The sequence below is a fragment of the Elgaria multicarinata genome, chromosome 8, assembly GCF_023053635.1.
Source record: "Elgaria multicarinata webbii isolate HBS135686 ecotype San Diego chromosome 8, rElgMul1.1.pri, whole genome shotgun sequence".
NCBI lineage: Eukaryota > Metazoa > Chordata > Lepidosauria > Squamata > Anguidae > Elgaria > Elgaria multicarinata.
In genome coordinates, this window is record NC_086178.1 from 51,118,540 (window position 1) to 51,139,092 (window position 20,553).

At 40.6% G+C, this 20,553-nt stretch overlaps 1 protein-coding gene across 1 annotated transcript; it reads right to left on the reverse strand.

The window, feature by feature from the left end:
* Positions 1-1,189: 1,189 nt before the first annotated feature.
* On the reverse strand, positions 1,190-19,733 carry PTTG1IP (PTTG1 interacting protein). The gene is made up of 7 exons (XM_063132327.1): positions 19,533-19,733; positions 15,657-15,709; positions 5,965-6,073; positions 5,026-5,131; positions 4,836-4,901; positions 4,418-4,464; positions 1,190-2,909 (listed from the first exon to the last, which is right to left on the reverse strand). The coding sequence occupies exons 1-7, from the start codon at positions 19,624-19,626 to the stop codon at positions 2,863-2,865; spliced, it is 522 nt and encodes a 173-aa protein (XP_062988397.1). The 5' UTR covers positions 19,627-19,733; the 3' UTR covers positions 1,190-2,862.
* Between the last annotated feature and the right edge of the window lie 820 nt (positions 19,734-20,553).

A 20,553-nucleotide genomic window follows, 5' to 3' on the forward strand; every position in this document is an offset into this window, starting at 1 on the left:
GTGCTGATGTACTGTGAAGAAGTTGTTACATGACACATGTTCACTTATTATGGCCCCTGCAACTTATTTTAGGGAAAATAAGTGTCCCTAAGAATACAGACTGCCATTTCTGCTCTAACTTACCACTATTTACAGCTAGGAGGGAGTAGTGGGAATAGTCCTGCAACCTCACCATCAGATGTTTCTAAAACTGCTTTCCATTTCCAGTTGTGACTTAAGCATGAACCAAAATACTTGTACGTGGTCTACATGTACCCTTACTGCACATGTTTGCTTCTATCCTGTTTCCTACTGAGAGACGGCTTAAGCAGCAAGGAGCAGTTTGCAGAGTGCTAATGTATGGAAGGGCGTGGGAGTGTGCCAATGTTAAACATTTTACTCATTAGCAGATTCCAAATTCCACTGTTAACTTAAACTTCTAAGGACACAATCCTATGGCCCTCAGACACTGTTTAGGGGGCCATAGGATTGTTTAGTTTCCCCAAAACTGAGCTCCTCACCCCCTAGTGGCCAGCGTGGTTCTTGCTGCCCTGGCTAGTCTCTGCACTTGGAAACAGAATACAGAGAGGTGGAAAATGGGAGAATGTGGTCCCAGGGGAGGGTAAGAGAACACAGAAGCAGCTTTATGCAGCTTCCTGCCGGGTCTCCAGGCCCCTTCCCTCACCAAAGTCATGCCTAGAAGGGCGTAAGGCAAAAATGCAGTGCGGCAGGTGCATGGAGGAGATTTATTTATTTGTTGCATTTATATCCCGCCGTTTTTCCTCCAAGGAACCCAAGGCAACGTATATAATCCTCCTCCCTCTCCATTTTTATCCTCACAACAACAACCCTGTGAGGTGGGTTGGGCTGAGTGTCTGTGACTGGCCCAAAGTCACCCAGTGAGTTTCCATGGCCAAGTGGGGACTAGAACCCGGATCTCCCGACTCCCAGTCCAACACTTTAGACACTATACCACACTGGCTCTCATACTGACTATCTTATGGAACCCGCCTTCCATAGCCTCTGATTTCAATAGCCTCTGATTTCAAAGGCTGCTATTTATCTGGATAGGATTGTGCCCTTAAGAAAGTATTTTGTTACTCATTTCCCTGTGAAGAGAAAAATGGTTACTTCAGCTCACATCCCATTCCCCACTCTTAATGTTTAAGAGGGCAATAGAATGCTAGAATGCCAACAGAAAGAGACTATAAGATATTAAATCTGTTTATTTTGTTAGCCAAATAATTTACAAATTTCATTATAGTTAAGAATTAGTGTAATTTCAACTATGAACACGGCAAGAGAATTGTATGAAAGCTTTCATGATAGGATATCCTATGTTTCTGGAATGTACTATACATTTTAGGTAGGACTCTGCAAAGGTCTCCAGAGTTCACTGTGACCTTTATATAAAGTGGTTAACAGAAGAGTAAATATATTAACAGATTAAAAAATATTGTATGTGTTTGTGTCATTAACACCTATACAAACCTTAAGATTATAATTGAGTATTAACTAACAATACTTCAAAGTGATTAATGCAACTTTTTTTCGTTTGAGGGCATGAAAATATTACATTTAAACCTGCTATCCAATGCTTTTAGGTGAAAAAAAATTACAGGAGTGTCAATATCATTCCACATTCTCCACTAAATTTCTGCACCATGACCTTTTATTGTTTCATGCATTTCTCAGGCACCTGAAGTGTTCAACGATTTTCTTGAAAAACAGATTTAGTATATTGCAAGTACCTTTTTAAAGCAACCACCCATCCAAATAGTTTCATAGTAGCCTTTTTAATCCACTCTTCCAGTTGATATTAAACATTAGAAAAACTGTTTTCCTTATGGTTTGATCTGACTTGTTAGAAAAAAATATTTCAAACACCAGTGCATAGGACTCAAGATGTAGAACAGCCTGAAAAACAGGCTATTGCATCAAGCCAAAAGATTTTATCAACAGGACTTATTCTAGGCAGCAGAAATCAAGCTCAAGGTTTCAATGTGGTTCTTTAATTCAGAAAGAAGCCTTTTCATTCTTTGGATTATTTGGTTACTAGAGACATTCTTTCCAAGATTATACATTGCTTCAGATACAATAAGGATTTGATAACTTCCTATTGCAAACAGTATAAAGTGGGCTTTCAGAAGTACTTGAATACAGCACAGCATTTAAAATTCTACTACTAGCAGTCATCTAATGACCACCAGTATACTGTTACCATTCAGTCTATATACTTCTGTAGTAGAAGCGTTTTTTAAAAGGTACAAGAACATACATTTAGCACAGGAAAAAATGTTATCAATCCCATGATAAAGGCGTATGGAATATGTTACAAACAAATTATTTTTCAAACAACTTAGGCACTTTTTGCTATTAGCACAATTAAGGCTTATTTCCTTTCATATAGCCTACTCAGCTAGTATTTCCAGGTAACCAACAAGGACCCTTAAAACCTTATCCTACTCCCAACCTTACTTTAAAATGCTACAAATTGTTGATTACAGAAAAGACCGAAGTCCCTCCTCACTTCATGAAGACGTTTTGTTCAAGACTGGACGGGCAAACAAAAGATATGCAACACAAGTGAGATCCTATAAAATACAAGCACCTGCAGAACAGGCAGAGATACATACATACATACATACATATATATATATATATCGCAGCCTGAGAGGGCACCCAGCTTTCCAGAGGTATGTTGGCTTATTCAGTCATCTGTTTATTAACAGCTCATTGCGGTTACAGTTGGCTCTGTCTTATGTTAAAGACCATTTTTCCATTCGCGATTAAGGCATCTAAATTACAGGATCTTTTAGCAGCTGTACTGCACATTCAATAGACAGCATTGCCAGAGTTTATTTTGACATTCCAAAACAGATCTTAGTTGTTTTCAAATTTGGCATATGGATTCTCTTCTTTAAACAAACCTGGAAAAGAAATAACATCTGTTCAGAACAGGGACTGAAGGTATTGGAATAAGGCAGCCTTCCCCAGCCTGGCATCCTCCAGATGTGTTGAACTACCAGAATCCTCCAGCCATTCTGGGAGTTGCAGTCCAATACATCTGGAGGGCACCAGGCTGGGGTAAAGAGAAAAATACCAAAGAGGAAATGGGGGGGGGATGGAAAGCAGCTGCCAAGTAGTAACAAATAAAAAATATACTGATAAAAAATATTTATTTACTATATTTATATAGGCCACCCAACAACATTTGTTTTCTGGCTGGCTCACAAGAAATAAGAATATAATATTAAGATTCAAGAACAAAACAAATATATTCTGCATTCCAAACTCTTTAGCATGTAATAACCTACACTTCAGAGGTTTGGCTAGCGAATTAATTCTTCCATAGAATGTGGTCATATGGTCACAATGCAGTATCTCCTTTCTTGCAACACATTTTTGGACAACTATTTATTAAAATACTCTAAATTATGTTCATAGTATAGTATTTTGGCTTAGCCGGTAATTCGTTGTCTCCCAACGGCCAAAGTATTGATCTAGTACTAAGCAGAGTTTGATAGAGCCATGGAATTGGGATCAGCTTATCAGAATTGCCAAAAACAAATTCCTTTTCAAGCAAAATTTCAATCAAATGACAAATTTGGGGAAGATTAACTCCTGTCTACTTTGTGTCCTTACTCTAAATTGAAGAACAGAGTGCCTTTAGTTTGTTAAAAGATGACTTAACATTCTCATTTTCAATGTAACCAAGTTAATCACATGAATTTCCTAATTTTCAGTTGTCTAATGAAATGGTGCAACAAAAAAGCAGTATTCTGTATTTTATAATGATTCCAATAAATCAGCTAATCGTTAACAGTTAAACATTTCATCCCATTGCAACACCAGTTATTAAAACTAATTTTCATAAGTATATGCATTTTATTGCACAAATACAAACAAGTTAGCACGTATGTACTTTAGAGTTCTGGATATTGGTGGGAATGGCTAAGAAACAAGTTGGAACACATTCATTCTACTGATAGGCCATTGTCTTCAAGTCTAATGGGAAAAAGACTAAGCAATGTTATGTTAAAATGCTGCTTCAGAGGCAAGTCCCCTCATCCCTACTCCTTAACTGAACATAACTGCTGGGATGATCCCTGTCCAGATCTGTAGTTTCCAGGATGGGAGGAAGGCTCGGACTCATCATGCTTACTACAGCAAGTGAAACGCAGACATCTACCTCCACTTTCCAGCTCCAAACGTGGAGCCAGGGTTGGGCGCTGAGGACTATGACTGCATGGTGCACCTCCATACGAACACAAGGGAAAGAATAGGTTCCTGGCAACTAATTTTTGACTTGGTTAACAATGCCTGCCAAAAATTGTGGACCCCTGGAAATAAGTCAATTGTTCTCTGTAATAAATTGGCATGTGGCACTTTGACATGAAGTATCGTACACATTCAACCAGTAGCAGCTGACTCTTACCATATTTTTTCCGGATTTCGTCATGCCTAGATTTCATCTCCACTCTCCTACAAGAAATATGAAACATGTCATATGGTGTTTGAAATCTAAAAAAATTAAGTTATTACAAACATTTTCTTTACCAATTAGGAAGGAAGTCAAGATGTCTGCTTTCAACAAGCTGCATTCAGTTTAATTTTACACTGTGCCTTTTGACCCTCAATAGGACCTTAAAGTATTTCCAGATGCTTATAGGTGTTCAAATCCTCTAAGCGCCACAAACTAAGTATCAAAAACTAAATGGAGGGATATTGCATAAAGGCTAAGTGTAACAGCTTACCTTTCCAAATGTTTTCTGCAAACATCTGGACTTAGCTAATTACCCAAAGACTAGAAGCTAGAAGACTTGCTGGGCATCCATAGGTTGAAAACAACTTACCTTTCTTCCTGCCTTACTCTTCGTTGCTCTTTCTCCTTGGCAGCTTTTTCATCTTCTTTATCAGGCCTGCTCAAAGTCAGAATATTTAAGACAAGTATGAGTACGCATGTCATAAGTTGATGGAATCCTCAAGATAAAGTAAAATATTAGTACTTATGATATAAAAATAGAAACATATTCAGATACTTGCTTTCTGTTCTTTTTCTTCCGGCAGCAACAGCAACAGCAAACGAAAATAGCGATAAGGATTATTCCTCCCACCACAGACATTGCAATAATCAGAGCTTCAAAATTCACTGAAATATTTGAATAAAAAAAAGGTCGTGAGCAAATCATTTGCGCAAAAAATCCCACAACCCTTCGAATTTATGATCAGCCTCAGTAATTTATTTTAAAATACAAGCACTTTCACAAGAAATATTGCAAATTTATCCACTCATACCATAGAAAACTGAGACTCAGTGCAATAGATTCATATATGAGCCACCACATAGGCAACAGGTGGTCTGTAAGACATCTATTATTGAGAAGGTTCCCCCGCCCCAATCATAATGGTTTTAAATGGAAAGGATTAGATGCATTTATTATCAATATCTCTTAAGCCCCAAAACTAGAAACACAGCCTTTACGTTTAAAAGCTGCATACCTTCTAATTATGAAGCACTAGGAACAAGCAAAGGATGATAACCACCATCCTATCCTGCTTGCAATTTTCCTATGAAGACCAGGCTAGCTACTGCTGAAAGTGTTGTATCTTTGGAGTAATCTAGCAAAGTAAATAGGATCCTGCATGTGTGAGATACACACACACGGCACCCCGTATCTTCTGGTAATCACTTTTTATCATGATTTCCACAGGATCAACTTAATTTTTAACACATTAAAAAAAATCCTATTATGTTTTACCACCCAAAAGTCACAGAAGATGCTATTGCTAGTAGGCGCTCCCTTCCACTTTTGAACTTGAAACATGTGGTAGCTTGAGCCACACATGATGTAAAGAGACTGCAAGCTAATCAGGGTGTTGCACTTCAACACATTATATCAGCATATTATAGCAATTTTAAGGAAAAGAGACATCAAAAGCAACAATGCCAATAATTGTAGGATATTTATAGGAGTTACTCACTCCAGCAGACTCCCCAGCGTGCAGCACTCAGCTTGCAAAGTGAACTGGGAGGCAGGATATTCCGAACAGGATATTCCACACACTTTTTGGTACTGCTGCACCATAAACACTGGAAAAAGAAGGAAATTTAAATACTACAAGCCAACAGATGGCAAAAATCAGCTAAAAGACAAAAAGGTAAAGCGAGCAAGAAGCACACCAACAATATGACCTAATTCATATGCAACAACCTATAGTTTAAACAACCCATGGGTTGTCGTGCACGAACAGGAGAATTGCCTCCTCGCACACCCACCATTTCTACTTTTAAACAACCTACGAACGGCTCATTCATAGGTTGTTAGCAAGATGTCCAAACCCAAACACTTTAGGTTGTTCATCGTTTAAACAACCCAAAGTTAACCTACAGTCGTGTGAAAAAGAAAGTACACCCTCTTGGAATTGTATGATTTTACATATCAGGACATAATAACAATCATCTGTTCCTTAGGTCTAAAAATTAGGTAAATACAACCTCAGATGAACAACAACACATGACATATTACACCGTGTCATGATTTATTTAACAGAAATAAAGCCAAAATGGAGAAACCATGTGTGAAAAAGTAAGTACACCTTATGATTCAATAGCTTGCAGAACCACCTTTAGCAGCAATAACTTGAAGTAATCATTTTCTGTATGACTTTATCAGTCTCTCACATCGTTGTGGAGGAATTTTGGCCCACTCTTCTTTACGTTGCTTCAGTTCATTGAGGTTTGAGGGTATTTGTTTATGCACAGCTCTCTTAAGGTCCCGCTACAGCATTTCAATCAGGTTGAGGTATGGACTTTGACTGGGCCATTGCAACACCTTGATTCTTTTCTTTTTCAGCAATTCTGTTGTAGATTTGCTGGTGTGCTTGGGATCAGTGTCCTGTTGCATGACCCAATTTCGGCCAAGCTTTAGCTGTCGGACAGATGGCCTCACATTTGACTCTAGAATACTTTGGTATACAGAGGAGTTCATGGTCGACTCAATGACTGCAAGGTTCCCAGGTCCTGTGGCTGCAAGACAAGCCCAAAACATCATCCCTCCACCACCGTGCTTGACAGTTGGTATGAGGTGTTTGTGCTGATATGCTGTGTTTGGTTTTCACCAAAGGTGGTGCTGTGCATTATGGCCATACTTCTCCACTTTGGTCTCGTCTGTCCAAAGGACATTGTTCCAGAAGTCTTGTGGTTGTTCAGATGCAACTTTGCAAACCTAAGCCGTGCTGCCACGTTCTTTTTAGAGAGAAGAGGCTTTCTCCTGGCAACCCTTCCAAACAAACCATACTTGTTCAGTCTTTTTCTAATTGTACTGTCATGAACTTTAACATTTAACATGCTCACTGAGGCCTGTAGAGTCTGAGATGTAACTCTTGGGGGTTTTGCAATTTCTTTGAGCATTGCACGGTCTGACGTTGGGGTGATTTTGCTGGGACGTCCTCTCCTGGGAAGATTGGCAACTGTCTTGAATGTTTTCCACTTTTGAATCATCTTTCTCACTGTAGAATGATGGACTTTAAATTGTTTGGAAATGATGGGCAGCAGCAATTGCTTCTCTAAGATCATTGCTGATGTCTTTCCTCCTTGGCATTGTGTTAACACACACCTGAATGCTCCAGACCAGCAAACTGAAAAAACTTCGACTTTTATAGAGGTGGTCATACTTGCTGCTGATCATTAATCATGGGCATTTGATTAGCAGCACCTGTCTGCTACTTAGCATCTTAATTCCTATGGAAGCAGTCCATTTTGGCTTTATTTCTGTTAAATAAATCATGACACGGTGTAATATGTCATGTGTTGTTGTTCATCTGAGGTTGTATTTACCTAATTTTTAGACCTGCTAAGGAACAGATGATTGTTATTATGTCCTGATATGTAAAATCATACAATTCCAAGAGGGTGTACTTTCTTTTTCACACGACTGTATAGTTTATTCTTAGTGACCTTTGAGTTACTTAACCCATGAATAACCGAAAATGTCCAGGGTTCATATGTCACACTAACAACTTATGACCTCACCATTCATAGTTTTTTGTGCGTTTTTTAAAGAAGCCGGAAATTGTTCCCATGGAGGGCATGGCTCTGCAAATGTGGATTAATTAACTCACAATTTGCCACCAAATGCTGCCAGTACATGATAATAGGACCATATATACAGACACGCTAACAGGAACACATGTACAGACAATACTGATAATCTATTGACCACAGGGCACTGCCAATAACCAATATAGCAGCACTGCTACAACCTTTCCTATTGAGTGTCAGGCTCTCAGTATAGTGAAAACTTTTGTTAACTTGCATTTACCATTAAAGCAACAGGTTCTCCAATAGCTTCATGTTTTTAAAATGTCCCATTTTTAGAAAGGTCTAATATAAAGGTAATTTTAGAAGGGAAGAATATTTTTTTTTAGTCTTAAACTGCAATCCTATCCACACCTACTTGAAATAAGTTCAACTGAACTCAACACAGAGCTAACTACACATGATGTAATGTACAGTCACATTTAATATATGTCTGCGAAAAATATCCCAGACACATTAAAATGTGTTCTTCAGCTCTTGGCTAGACTGCATATTTTCCAAGATAAGAATATCTAGGTAGTTTTGTACCCAACCAAAAACCTGTTATGTTGAAGCTGTGATATAAACAGATCAGTAAGTGAACTGATAAAAGCCATTTACTTTCAGAATCATCTCTTGGTCACCAATAGAAACTGGAGGCTGTGTATTAGATGTGCTGGATTGGTTTAATGTACAAGTGAACCCAAGAAGCACCATATCAAAATGTGTTTTCAGATCAAAGACTAAGACCAGATCCAGAGAGAGAGAGGAAGAAACTAGAAGTCATTTTTAAAGACTTACATGTATTTCATCTTACATTATTAGGAGTCCCATGCAAAAGTTGCAGTATTTTTTAAAGGATATGATTGGCACACTAAAGGATTGTGCATATTCAAATAGCCAAAAAATGATTTAAGAATTTCTGTTCATATTTGGATATTCTTTACTGGGTAGGAAGATTGCTGCTTAATTAGTACAAGTCTTTTGTGCATACAGGATATGGCAAGGCAGTTGAAAGGTTCTAGAAGAGAATACTGTGTTTATCCTATATCGGCATCAAAGATTTATTCGTCTTACAAACACTTGAATAAACACACAGGATTGTAAGTCTCAGTGAACTCAATGGGACTTACTAGGGAGTAACTGTGTTAAAAGATTGCAGGGCAAGTATTCATTTGCTTGTCATACTGAAAGCTAAATAACGGCTTGGTCTGGATGCTTCAGTACAATGAGACCAGAACACACACTTGCTCAAGTCCCACTGAAATTAAAAGCAACGTTTGGTAGATTTGATGTTTCTCAAGTATCTTTAATCCACAAGTAACACAAGCAGTTTGCTCCTAAATAATTGGTTATAAAGCATCTTGTGCTTAAACTCCTTTCTTCCCTCCCCAACCCAAAGTAAAAGATTCTCAGTTTATCAACAACCAATCATGAATTAATTTGTTTTTAATGGTACAAACTCCAAGTATTACAGCACAGTTATTAAGTGTTAGAAAGCCTATGAAATAGATCCTGCCCAAGTCAATGTCAAGGACATACTTGCTTGGAACTACACAGCTTTTCAGATTGGTTTGGTATGCTGGAAACAACACTCTGTTCACACATTATGTTTATTTTGAATACTTGGTGATTGCAATCGAAACAGTCTCACAAAGACAGGATGTTGCAAACAGAAATAAAGCATACATTGCTTTTTGGCTCTGAGCTCTTCTCTGACATGGATCTAAAATTCCAGCAAAACATACTCTGAATTTTAAGTCTCAGAGCAGAGTCTGAAGAGAGATGATGAAAATATCTTTAGAGTAGTCATATGATAATGTTCATATCACAAAAAATGGTTTTCAGAGGAAGTAAATGACTACATGCACTTTCAGCTCAGCACAAACTGCTGCTCTACTATTTTCAAAGACATGTTGAACATACATGCCACAAATATTCGTCACAATTTTTTTTAAACACACACAGAGAGCTGTTTCACATGATTGCAGCGAGGGAAATAAGCCATGGTCCGTGCCAGTCATGTACTATTTGTATGCCTTGGGGGGGGGGGGCAAGCTGGATTTTCCTCATTACCCTTGCTGGCGCAGCTTGCCATATCGTCGAAACCTGGGCAACATGTCTTGTTTGAGGACGGCAACAACCCTTAAATAACCCATGGGTTATTTGAGGGTGGTTGCCCCTCAAAGAAGCCGTGCCACCTGGATTTGGATGACACAGCAAGCCATGCTAGCAAGGTAATTAGGTAAATCGGGCCAGCATGTACAGCTGGGTTAACAAGCCACCATGGCTTGTTAACCACATTGTGATCGTGCAAACTGCTTACACAACAGAAAGATTCAATGGAGCTCTGCTAGCACTATCTAAGTTTGTGGAATGACACCGTTGGATACTGCCCTCTGGTACTACACATATTTGTTCAGAACAGTATGAATTTCAAAGTGAGACACCTGAGGCAGAGCGATCCAGCCTGCACACAAAAGGCCGGCTTCACTATTAAGTCACTACTAGTGAGTAAATGAGTACTAATGTAGTTAGCCAAAAATTGATGCCCTTCACTTCTCAGCAAGTAATAGTCGTTTTCTCCAGCGCCTGCCTCTTTCCTCACAATAGTACAATTAAACTATAAGTTCAACACACTGTTTTTCAGAACTCAACAAATCTGTTTAGCCTTCACAGGTCAAGTTTTCAGATAGCTGAAAGAGCTGTCAACTATTTAAGGAATGATACATAGCAAGGGCTAAGCTATCAACTATTTAAGAGGCCACTCACCTCAAGTGAACTGAATCCTTGTTACATATTCCTCAATATACCATGTAGCGTGGGATTAAAAAGTCTCCATACTGGCTTGATAGGATGTGCGCCATATGCGTACAGAGCTACGTAATTTGGTCACCATAAACTTCGGACACAAAGGAATCTGGTGAAAAGTCTGCTTTACGTGTTCCTTTGTTCACTTTATAGAACAGCAAGTTTATGCAATTATCATACTCCCTAAAGCAGATGCAGGCTACAAAATGGGCACCCTTGGCACTGCTTGTTGCTTCATCCACTTAAAACCAAATCACACATTTCAATTTTTCAACAAACTGTTCATTCAGAACCGAAGTAGTGCCGATAATCTGCCAAGCCAGTTTTACTGGTGGTTGCAATGCTTAAAATAAGCTAATCAATTGACTCACCAATCACAGAAAACACCATATTGATAGCTGTAGGAAGTAACAAGCTCTATGCTAATGTGTGAAGTTTGCTGTCCCACATACCTGACATACTGCTTATGAAGAAGCAGTATAAATATAAATTTAAAAAACTAAAACCTTTATTTTGTACATGAAGTTTCCTTCCTACCAGACAAAGTTTATTAACAAGATCACTCTTGTCTTGTTCGGTTTTTTATTTGGGTTTGTTGGTGTACCATGAATTTCTCTTTACACAGTTCACAAATAATAATCTATTTCACACACAAAAATGAAGAAAAACCACCAAACCAACCTCAGCCTTTTCCAAGCACTTTTTACAGAACTGGAATTCTCTTTCCCTCAATACCAGCCAGCTGCTCTCATATAATCCTCCATTCCACATGCTCATTGCCTTCCCTTTTCATCTTTTGCCTTGCCTTCCCTCAAGACAGACCTTCAATCAATTGCCATCCTCCTTCCTTACCAGCATCTTCCCACACATAGGCCATTCTTTCACTGCTCCATCCTATGAACTTCAAACAAATAGGCCATTTACTTTGATGTTTGACCTTCCCAAGACTTTGAAGCAGACTCAACGCCCTTCCCCCAACCTTGCTACAAGCTGTTCACACACACAATCCATCTCTTGTGCTGCTTTCCTATCTTTCACTAACACTAACCCCCCAACACCCCTGTCTTTTTCAATGAATTCCTTTCCCTGCTCCTTTACAATCAGCTCTCCATCCCACACAGTAACTACAGATGTCTTCCCCACCCCTATGTCATGCACTCAATCCCTCTTCTTCCCCCAGTTCCACAGAAACAAATTTGTTGCATTTTAATCTCAGTTTTCTATCTTTTTTTATTTCATCCTTCCCTGTTGGTGTGTGGGACTACACATCCACAAGAGACCATGAGGTTCTAGCATGGAACAACCACAGAAGTTTAACAGAGCAACCCTCTTATCCTGCCCCTTCCCACACACAACTAGAGGAGCTGGTTCATGCAATAGGGTATCCCGGGCAAACATTTAATGCAGCTAACAGCATCAGGAAGAGGGTGTTGAGCTACACCAAACACAATTGGTATAGGGATTAATTTTGAAGTGCAAGAACTCATCATGACAATGCCCATAGCCAAGCCTTCAAGGAAAGTCCAAATATTCAGGCTGCTGTGTTCATACATATCAACAAAGCTAATCTAGCAGCTTTCCCCCCCACCAGAAGCAGGTCTTTTGCAAAATGAATGGATCTTAATTGTCCATTCAAGATCAAGCCATCCAAAAACATTTGGTATTAACAACAGAAAATATATTGTTGCTGGGGAAATTCATTTCTACCCAGCTTCTGTGACACTTGCAGCTCAGTTCAGAGAGAACAGGGAATTTTGAGGGGTGTGGCAGATGATGTCAGAGTCCCTGCTAATCAAAAAGTGCCATCACCATGAGTTCTGGCTCCACTATACTGCTGCCCAACACTCCTGCCACCTTATTCTCTGTCATGGGCAGTTGAGTCATAAAGAGTCAGATACTACAACCCATTCTCCTCCTCAGATGGCTGTGGTAGAGCAGCAGCTAGGACAATACATGCTTCTCAAACAACCTATGGTAGGTACTGACTCCTGCTGTTCCATCTGAAATGCAGCTGCTTCATTAGTGCACCTGCATACCTTTGCAAAGCACAGGTGGGTACTATTACAAACAGAACAGAAGATTTATGTTCACATATCAGGCACCTATTGCCACTGATTGAGGGACAGTTCCGAGAACTAAAAGCAATAACGTTCATAACCTGATTCTATGTACATTTACTCAGAATTAAATCCCACAATGTTCAATGGGGCTTGCTCACAAGGAAGAGTCCACAGGCTTGCAACCTAAAATTGTTGGGGTAGAGGGCTATTTAACAATTTGAAACTTACCTATATAATTATTTTTATAAGACAGACAGTGGTTTTGGCCGACTGTAAATTTGCCTGCTCTTTACACTCAAAATCTGACCTGTTTGCATGGTGAGCTTGTCTCTACTGACCAACCCATTGTACGGATGGTTAGGCAGAGTAAAGATATTCTGATGGAGCAGCATTGACACCAGGGGTAGGCAACTGCCATAAGCCCCAGCCAGCAAGGCCAATGGCCAGGTAGTCCAAAACTTCTGCAGGGCACCAGGTTTCCTACCCCTGGTCTTCACCTTATTGTACCAGAGACTAGATGATGGCTCAAGCAGCTGCCTCCAAGTTCCATTTTGATCACGAGGAAAAAGAGAGAGAGAGTGTTATCCCCAGTGTGGTGTGGGGTAGTAATTAGAATGTTGGACTAGGTCCTGGGAGATTTGGGATCTAGTCCGCACTTGGCCATGAAGCTCACTGGTTCATAATGGGGAAAGAAGCCTGTTGAATTGAACTGCCTGCCTATGACACACAAAACTAACAGGTTTCTTCTTCTCTGTGGTCTCTGTGCTTCACACACATGAGCTCTGCGCCTGCATAGAGCATCTTCGGGAAACCAACCCTAAATTTTGGTTCCCAATTCATTTTGGTTCCACTCTCCTTTTGTTCTTAGTCACATTCAGTACATTTTACATAAACACGCTTACTGTTTATGTAATTAATAATATCATTCCCACCAGCTTTTCTTGTGAAATTCCTTCCTTTCTAATTCCAATTAAATGACATTAAGTTGCAATTCCCTGAACAACAGTACAACATATAAGCTTAATTTCTGGAGTCTTGTGGCTATGTGCACTCACATTACCCCCTCTATATCTGCCAATTTGCACTTTGTGTTCTGTCTCTTGCTGCTTTCTCGTGTAGCTATTATTATTATTATTATTATTATTATTTATATAGCACCAACAATGTACTTGGTGCTGTACAAAATATACAAATGAAGCAGCTATGGGAGAAAGGCAATTCAATAAAACAATGCAGAACTACGTTGGGGTTAGACCCTCAGACGGATGTATGACATCAGTGGCCATGGCCATACCCAGTAACGACATTGCCAGCTCCATCCATTTTAGCCTTTCTCAGTACTGGGAGAAGGACAGAGTTCAGTGTTTCTCAATCACAGATAAAGAGACTCAGCTGGTGCTGAGCTTCACAAAATGCCTGGCGTCCCCAGTAGTTTGCCTCTTAAAAAATCAAAATATAAAGGCAGATAGTACAAAGCACAAAGGCCCCTGTTCCTATTTTTCTGAAATTTGGCCAGTGTAATCTCCTAAGGGAATAAAATAAGTTCGTAATTAGTGCAAGTGATGTGAAAATGATATATTACAGCTTGAGCAATCACATGACTGTCATTACTTCCAGGGATTTGGCAGCATATGATACAGCTTTTTAACATTAGTTGTTTTATCAGGTCCTGGTAGCTTATTAATTGTTTTAACTGTTACAAACTATTTTAAATTTTTGTATGTTAAAGGTTTTATATTACGTGTTATCATGCTGTATTTTAGGGTTTATTTTTTTGTGAATTACCTAGAGAGCTTTGGCTATTAGGCAGTATAGAAATGTAATGAATGAATGAATCTGTGTTGAGACTAGTATAAAAGTCATTACTAGTTCATCTAAACAGAACCTTAAGCATATTTACTTGGAAGTTCAACCATTTTCAGTACTGCCAAGTACATCTGTTTAGGATAGCAGCCTTTGACCATATAATTGTTGTTGTTGTTATATTTAGTTGTATCCCACCTTTTGCCCAATACTGGGCCTCAAGGCGGTCTTACAAAGTTTAAAACATACATTGTAAAACCTAGGAAAAGAAATGTAAAAAAAAACAAAAAACGTTTAAAATACACAAAATTATAAGTCATTAACATAACTGGAACATATAGTGTGATATAACTATATGTTCTGATAGTTTTAAAATAGCATTAGCCTCTGACTACATGTCCCTATTCACAGAAAGTTTAAGCAAAAATAGAACATTGAATCATTTCAACAAATGGCAGGACAAATCTCAACATATTTTCTTATTCTGCAGGGGACAGTATCCCTTTGAAGTGATGCTTTGAATTTACACGAGCGATTTCTCTTGAAAATTATTGTGTTTTTTGTCCACCATATCATCACCCCCTAATCCTAAATGGGATATAGAGGTGGTGTTTCCACTTAGCTCTTATCCAACCGCTGCATGTGTGTGTGCGCAATCATGCACGTATGCACACACAAAGCTTGTAAAGTAGCGGAGACTTCCCAATTAGGGCATCGGGGACAACCCTCTGCACACATTCTCCCTGCACATGCAGAATAATTACCTTTATTTCACTGAATATGAAAGTCTGTACTCATAGGTGCATATTAAGAGCACCTGAAGAATTCTGGGTCTGGTTGACCTTTAAGACCATCTCATGCAGCAGACTCACACAGGATTTCAACTTTCAAAAGGTGTTATTTGGCAATTGTATGCTACTTACCGTGACGTTCGTCAGGCATTGCTCACAAGTTTTATTTGTGTATTGTTGACAACCTATTATGAGAAAAGAGGGAGGAAGAATATTAATAATAAAGTAACAGTACTTCAAGTTAGTCTCAGTGTTCCCAGTTTCCTCCCATACCGTGTGTGTGTGTGTGTGTGTGTGTGTGTATAAAGAACGAGGAGGGGCTCTACCTGGAATCAAAGCTAATTTGCCTGTGATTATACACTTAGTTACTTTTTATTTTGGGAGATAAGATTAAGACTGGCACAAACTATTTCTCACACATTAAAAATGAAGACAAATAGATATTAAAGAATTCTTACAAACAGGAAGCTCCAAACCTTGGAGTTATCGAAGTCTTTTATTTGTTTATGTTTGTTGTGCTATTCCCAGGTAGATATACTAAGTAGGTATTATATGAGGCCATTAAGATTTCAAATTGTAGTACAAATTCACTGTAGATTAATGAAGTTTTGCTATCAGCTTCAGTGAACCAAGTCTTAAGCAAGTCTATTACACAATTGTGAACGCATTACATAGAATTTTACACATTACACAGAATTTATTTAGTGCAATTACAAAGAAGTAATTCAGAACCAGGCCATTTGTTTCATCATCTTGCTTTCTAGCTTGTCACATCAGACACCTTAGTCACAAGTGCTGATAGACACACATCTGAGTCAGAAGAAGAGAAACATGCCTACCACTTTACCCAGTTCAAATGAACCTGTCAGTGAATAGGACAGAAGTAAAAGACAACAGCAATTTGCCTAAAAATAGTACCAATTCCAAAGAAGCTCAAAGAGTCACATAACAATTGCTATTCATCTTCTTGGGAAGAACTCCTGTAACCAGTAGTAATTCTAGCAATGAATTGTAACTCTAAAGCTAGAACCAATTCCACTACAAGAATAGCCCTTTTCAGATGTTCAAAAATAATCTTAACTCATATCACACAAGTGGGGAACAGAGGCATACTATCTAATCCCACCCCCAATGCCACAACACATGTGTCTGGCACAAATATGTGTAGAAGGGAGCCATGCATGCATATACCTCCATATGATCTAGAACCCCAATCACGTTGGGTTCCAGATTGCATGTAGACCTATGCCTATGCAGCTGTACAGAGGTAGGTCTCTCTATAGATGTTCACATCATATGCACGTACGGGGGGACTACATAACATGAGAGACATCCGGGCAGGGTTACATATTGCAAACTTGTTCACATGATTAGGCAGGACTATTTTTAAACGCCCACACAGGGATAAAGTTACAATTTTATCCTATATACTAGGAAACGTAGTATTTACTCAAACTGAAACTTGAAGTTAGAAACATAGGAAACTGCCTTATACCAGATCAGCGTATTTGGCCATCTAGCCTAACTCTGTTCCAACTGCTGACTGGGTCTTTTCCATCACCTGCTCCTTCTCACCAGAGATACTGGGGTCTTTTTCTTGCAAATCATGAGCTTTACCATTGAGCTACTGTCCCATCCCATTTGAACAGAACATTTGCAGTGCAATCCTATGCTTGATTATGGAAGTAAACCTTGCGTATATTCAATGAAGCTTATTCCCTTATGTTTAGGACTCCAGCCTTAATTAATTGATTAAAAATATTTCTAGGCCACCTTTCAGGCCTTAATTACCAAGTCACGAAGTTCAGTTATTATTATTATTATTATTATATTTATTTGTATCCCGCCTTTTGCCCAATGCTGGGCCTCAAGGCGGCCTTACAAAGTTTAAAATATACATGGGGGGGGAGGGAAACAAAACCATAAACAATTAAAAAATACACAACAAAATTATAAAACATTAACATAGATGGAGGGCTGGATTATTCTCCAAAGGCCTGCTTGAACAAAAAAGTTTTAGCCTGCTTCCGAAAGCCCATGAAGGAGGGAGCCAGCCTAGCTTCCCCAGGAAGAGAGTTCCAGAGCACTGGAGCAGCCATCGAGAAGGCCCTCTCCCATGTTCCCACCAAGCGTGCCTGTGAAGAAGGTGGGACTAAAAGAAGGGCCTCTCCAGAAGATCTCAAAGCACGGGCAGGCTCATAAGGGAGAATACGTTCTTTCAAATAACCTAGACCCGAACCATATAGAGCTTTATAGGTCACAACCAGCACTTTGAATTGTGCCCGGAAACAGACTGGAAGCCAGTGGAGCTGTTTTAACAGGGGAGTTGTATGCTCCCTGTATGCTCCAGTCAACAATCTGGCTGCAGCTCTTTGAACCAGCTGGAGTTTCCGAACACTCTTCAAAGGCAGCCCCACGTAGAGCGTGTTACAGTAATTCAATCGGGATGTAACTAAGGCATGTGTCACCGTGGCCAGGTCCGACATCTCTAGGAATGGGCGCAGCTGGCGAACTAGCTTTAACTGTGCAAATGAACTCCTGGCCACCGCCGAAACCTGGGTATCCAGGCTCAGGGCTGAATCCAGAAGTACAGCCAAGCTGCGGACCTGCGTCTTCAGGGGGAGTGTAACCCCATCCAACACAAGCTGAATCCCTATTCCCTGATCTGCCTTTCGACTGACCAGGAGCACCTCTGTCTTATCTGGATTAAGCTTCAATTTGTTCGCCCTCATCCAATCCATTACTGCCAACAAACAGCGGTTTAGCACAGAAACTGCTTCCTTGGAATTGGGTGGAAAGGAGTCGTAGAGTTGGGTGTCATCAGCGTACATCAGTAATGACATCAATACCTTTGCCCACTCGTTAATTAGCCCAAACTATCATTACCAAGTTCAGACTTGAATTTCTCAATGTATTAGAATTTCCACTTCAGCTCTTTAAATCGACTAGCAGTACAAGTAAGTGATTAAGGGGTGTGAAGTAGTAAGTAATCTGCATCACATGGCATTATATCAGGAGTTTTAATCACAGATAACAAATGCCTTCAGGTTTCAAGTCCAAACATTAAGAAAATCTATCTCCTCAAATATTTACACGTAATGTCACAGTTTCGACTCAAGGAATGCAGACCGACAGGAACAGACACCTATTGCATTAGTGCTTGGCTTTCTTAAACTACCACATCCCATTATGGTTCGGGGTTTTCTCAGAGCCCTCACCCCATTAAAAAAAAAAAAGAAAAAGTCCACCGGTGCAATCTTTTTTATGTCTACCCAGAAGTAAGCCCCACCTACTTCAATAGAACTTACACCTAGGAAATCGCACCCTCAGTGAAACAATTAGTTGAATTTGCATGTATAAAAGAGAAGTGTGAGAAATTCTGAAACAAGAAGCACTTTGTTTTTAAATGCATGCGTGGTAGGAGGCGTCCCCTGCTATGAGAAGAGGGGGAGGAACTTCCTTTAAGATGGTGCTTGTCCCCTTCAGTTTTCATATTATCTATAGGTGGCAAGCTTGTATTCAAAATTTGGGGGAGTGGGGGAAAGCTGCAAAAACCGCAAGACTGCCTTCTTAGCCAGTTAAAAGCGTTTTAATCTAACTGACTAAACGTTGTACCGCTTGGGTTAAACACACCCAGACGTTTCCCCAACGCGTAACACGCAGGGAAACGCAGCGGATCCCAACACCGTGCCACAGCGCTGCTGCTCAAATCACTGCAAGCTCTGCGGCTTGTCCCTCTCCTCAGGACTAGATCGCGACCGGGCCGCTGTTACGAGTCCGCGGAGAAGGGAGAGGGGAGGGTTACAGCCCCTCAAAGGTGCCCCTCACCTCAAAAAAAGTGATTGGGATGGCGCGGAGGGGGGGGGGAAGGAAGGAGCGAGGCCGGCGTTGGGGCAAAGTGCACAAGAACCGAGCAACTCCCGCAGACTTCCAAGAAAGCGACCTCGCCTCGGGAGTGCCTCAGCCGCCCACGCCTCCTCCCAGGGCAGCTGAAGGTCCTCGCCTTACCTCCTGGCTCCTCCGAAGCTCCCAGGGCGACGTTATCCAGAGCCAGGAAGAGGAGCAGCAACACGGAGCCCGTGGAAGTTCGGCAGGGACCCATGGCGGAGAGGGGCGAACTCTTCCCCGTTCTCTCTCCCTCCTGGTTGCTATCAAACTCTCGCACCTATCCCACCCTCACACGAAGGCGGCCGCTGCTCTCCCCAACAGGCAGCAACCCGTGACAGACGTGCGGCCCCGCCTCCCTTCCGCCCGGGCCTCGAGTCTATTTACTGCCAGGGCGCGCGCACTGGGCGGGACCAAAGGGCGCTCGCGGGAGGCGGCTCCCAAGGCTGCGCGCGCCCGAAAGGAGGCGGTGCGGAAGCGTCACCACGCTGGAGTAATTTACGAGGAATGTGTGAATGTTCGGAGCCCGACGAAATACTGCTCGCCTTCCTTTGGCGGCGGCAGTTCTTTGGCGCCCCCTGGGCACGCGGCTTCTTCAGATGTTCTCTAGCCGCATGTTTCAGTGTGGCCTCCACCAATTCCTCTGGCAGGTTGTGAGCGGCTTTATTGCTACTCGGCCTCCGGTTGCATTAGCCCTCGGCTGAAGTAATTGCGTGCTGAAACCCGATTAACTTGTTTGATTCTATTTGTTTAGGCTTGAATCGAGATCATGGTCTCCTGCTCCACTTAGTGTATGGGCCTGGGGTCTGAAAAAGGAGGGATTGTAGTGGCTCCTATGCCAGTGGGGCAGTGAATCTACTCTGGGTTTAAGTCAGAACTCAAAAGGAGCCATCCAACGTACTGCAACCATTTTGGGGATACAGTTCAGCACATTGGATAGTTCCTTTTGATTTCTGATTGAAACCCAGGCCAGATTTAAAACCTTGTGTCAAATCATTAGGATCCGATCATCATTGTAACACTATATTCCTCTTGCACATTTATACCTTGTAGGACACACAATGACAGTTGTTGGTATTTTGGGCAATGTGGAACAAAAAGCAGGAAATAACACTACGAAAGCGGAATATGTAATGTTCCTCAA

Coding starts and splice junctions, on each gene's coding strand:
- PTTG1IP (XM_063132327.1), bottom strand. CDS start 19,626: ATGGGTCCCTGCCGAACTTCCACGGGCTCCGTGTTGCTGCTCCTCTTC. Junction 15,710..19,532: donor AGCTTCGGAGGAGCCAGGAG/GTAAGGCGAGGA, acceptor TTCTCATAATAG/GTTGTCAACAATACACAAAT. Junction 4,465..4,835: donor AGAGTAAGGCAGGAAGAAAG/GTAAGTTGTTTT, acceptor TATTTCTTGTAG/GAGAGTGGAGATGAAATCTA.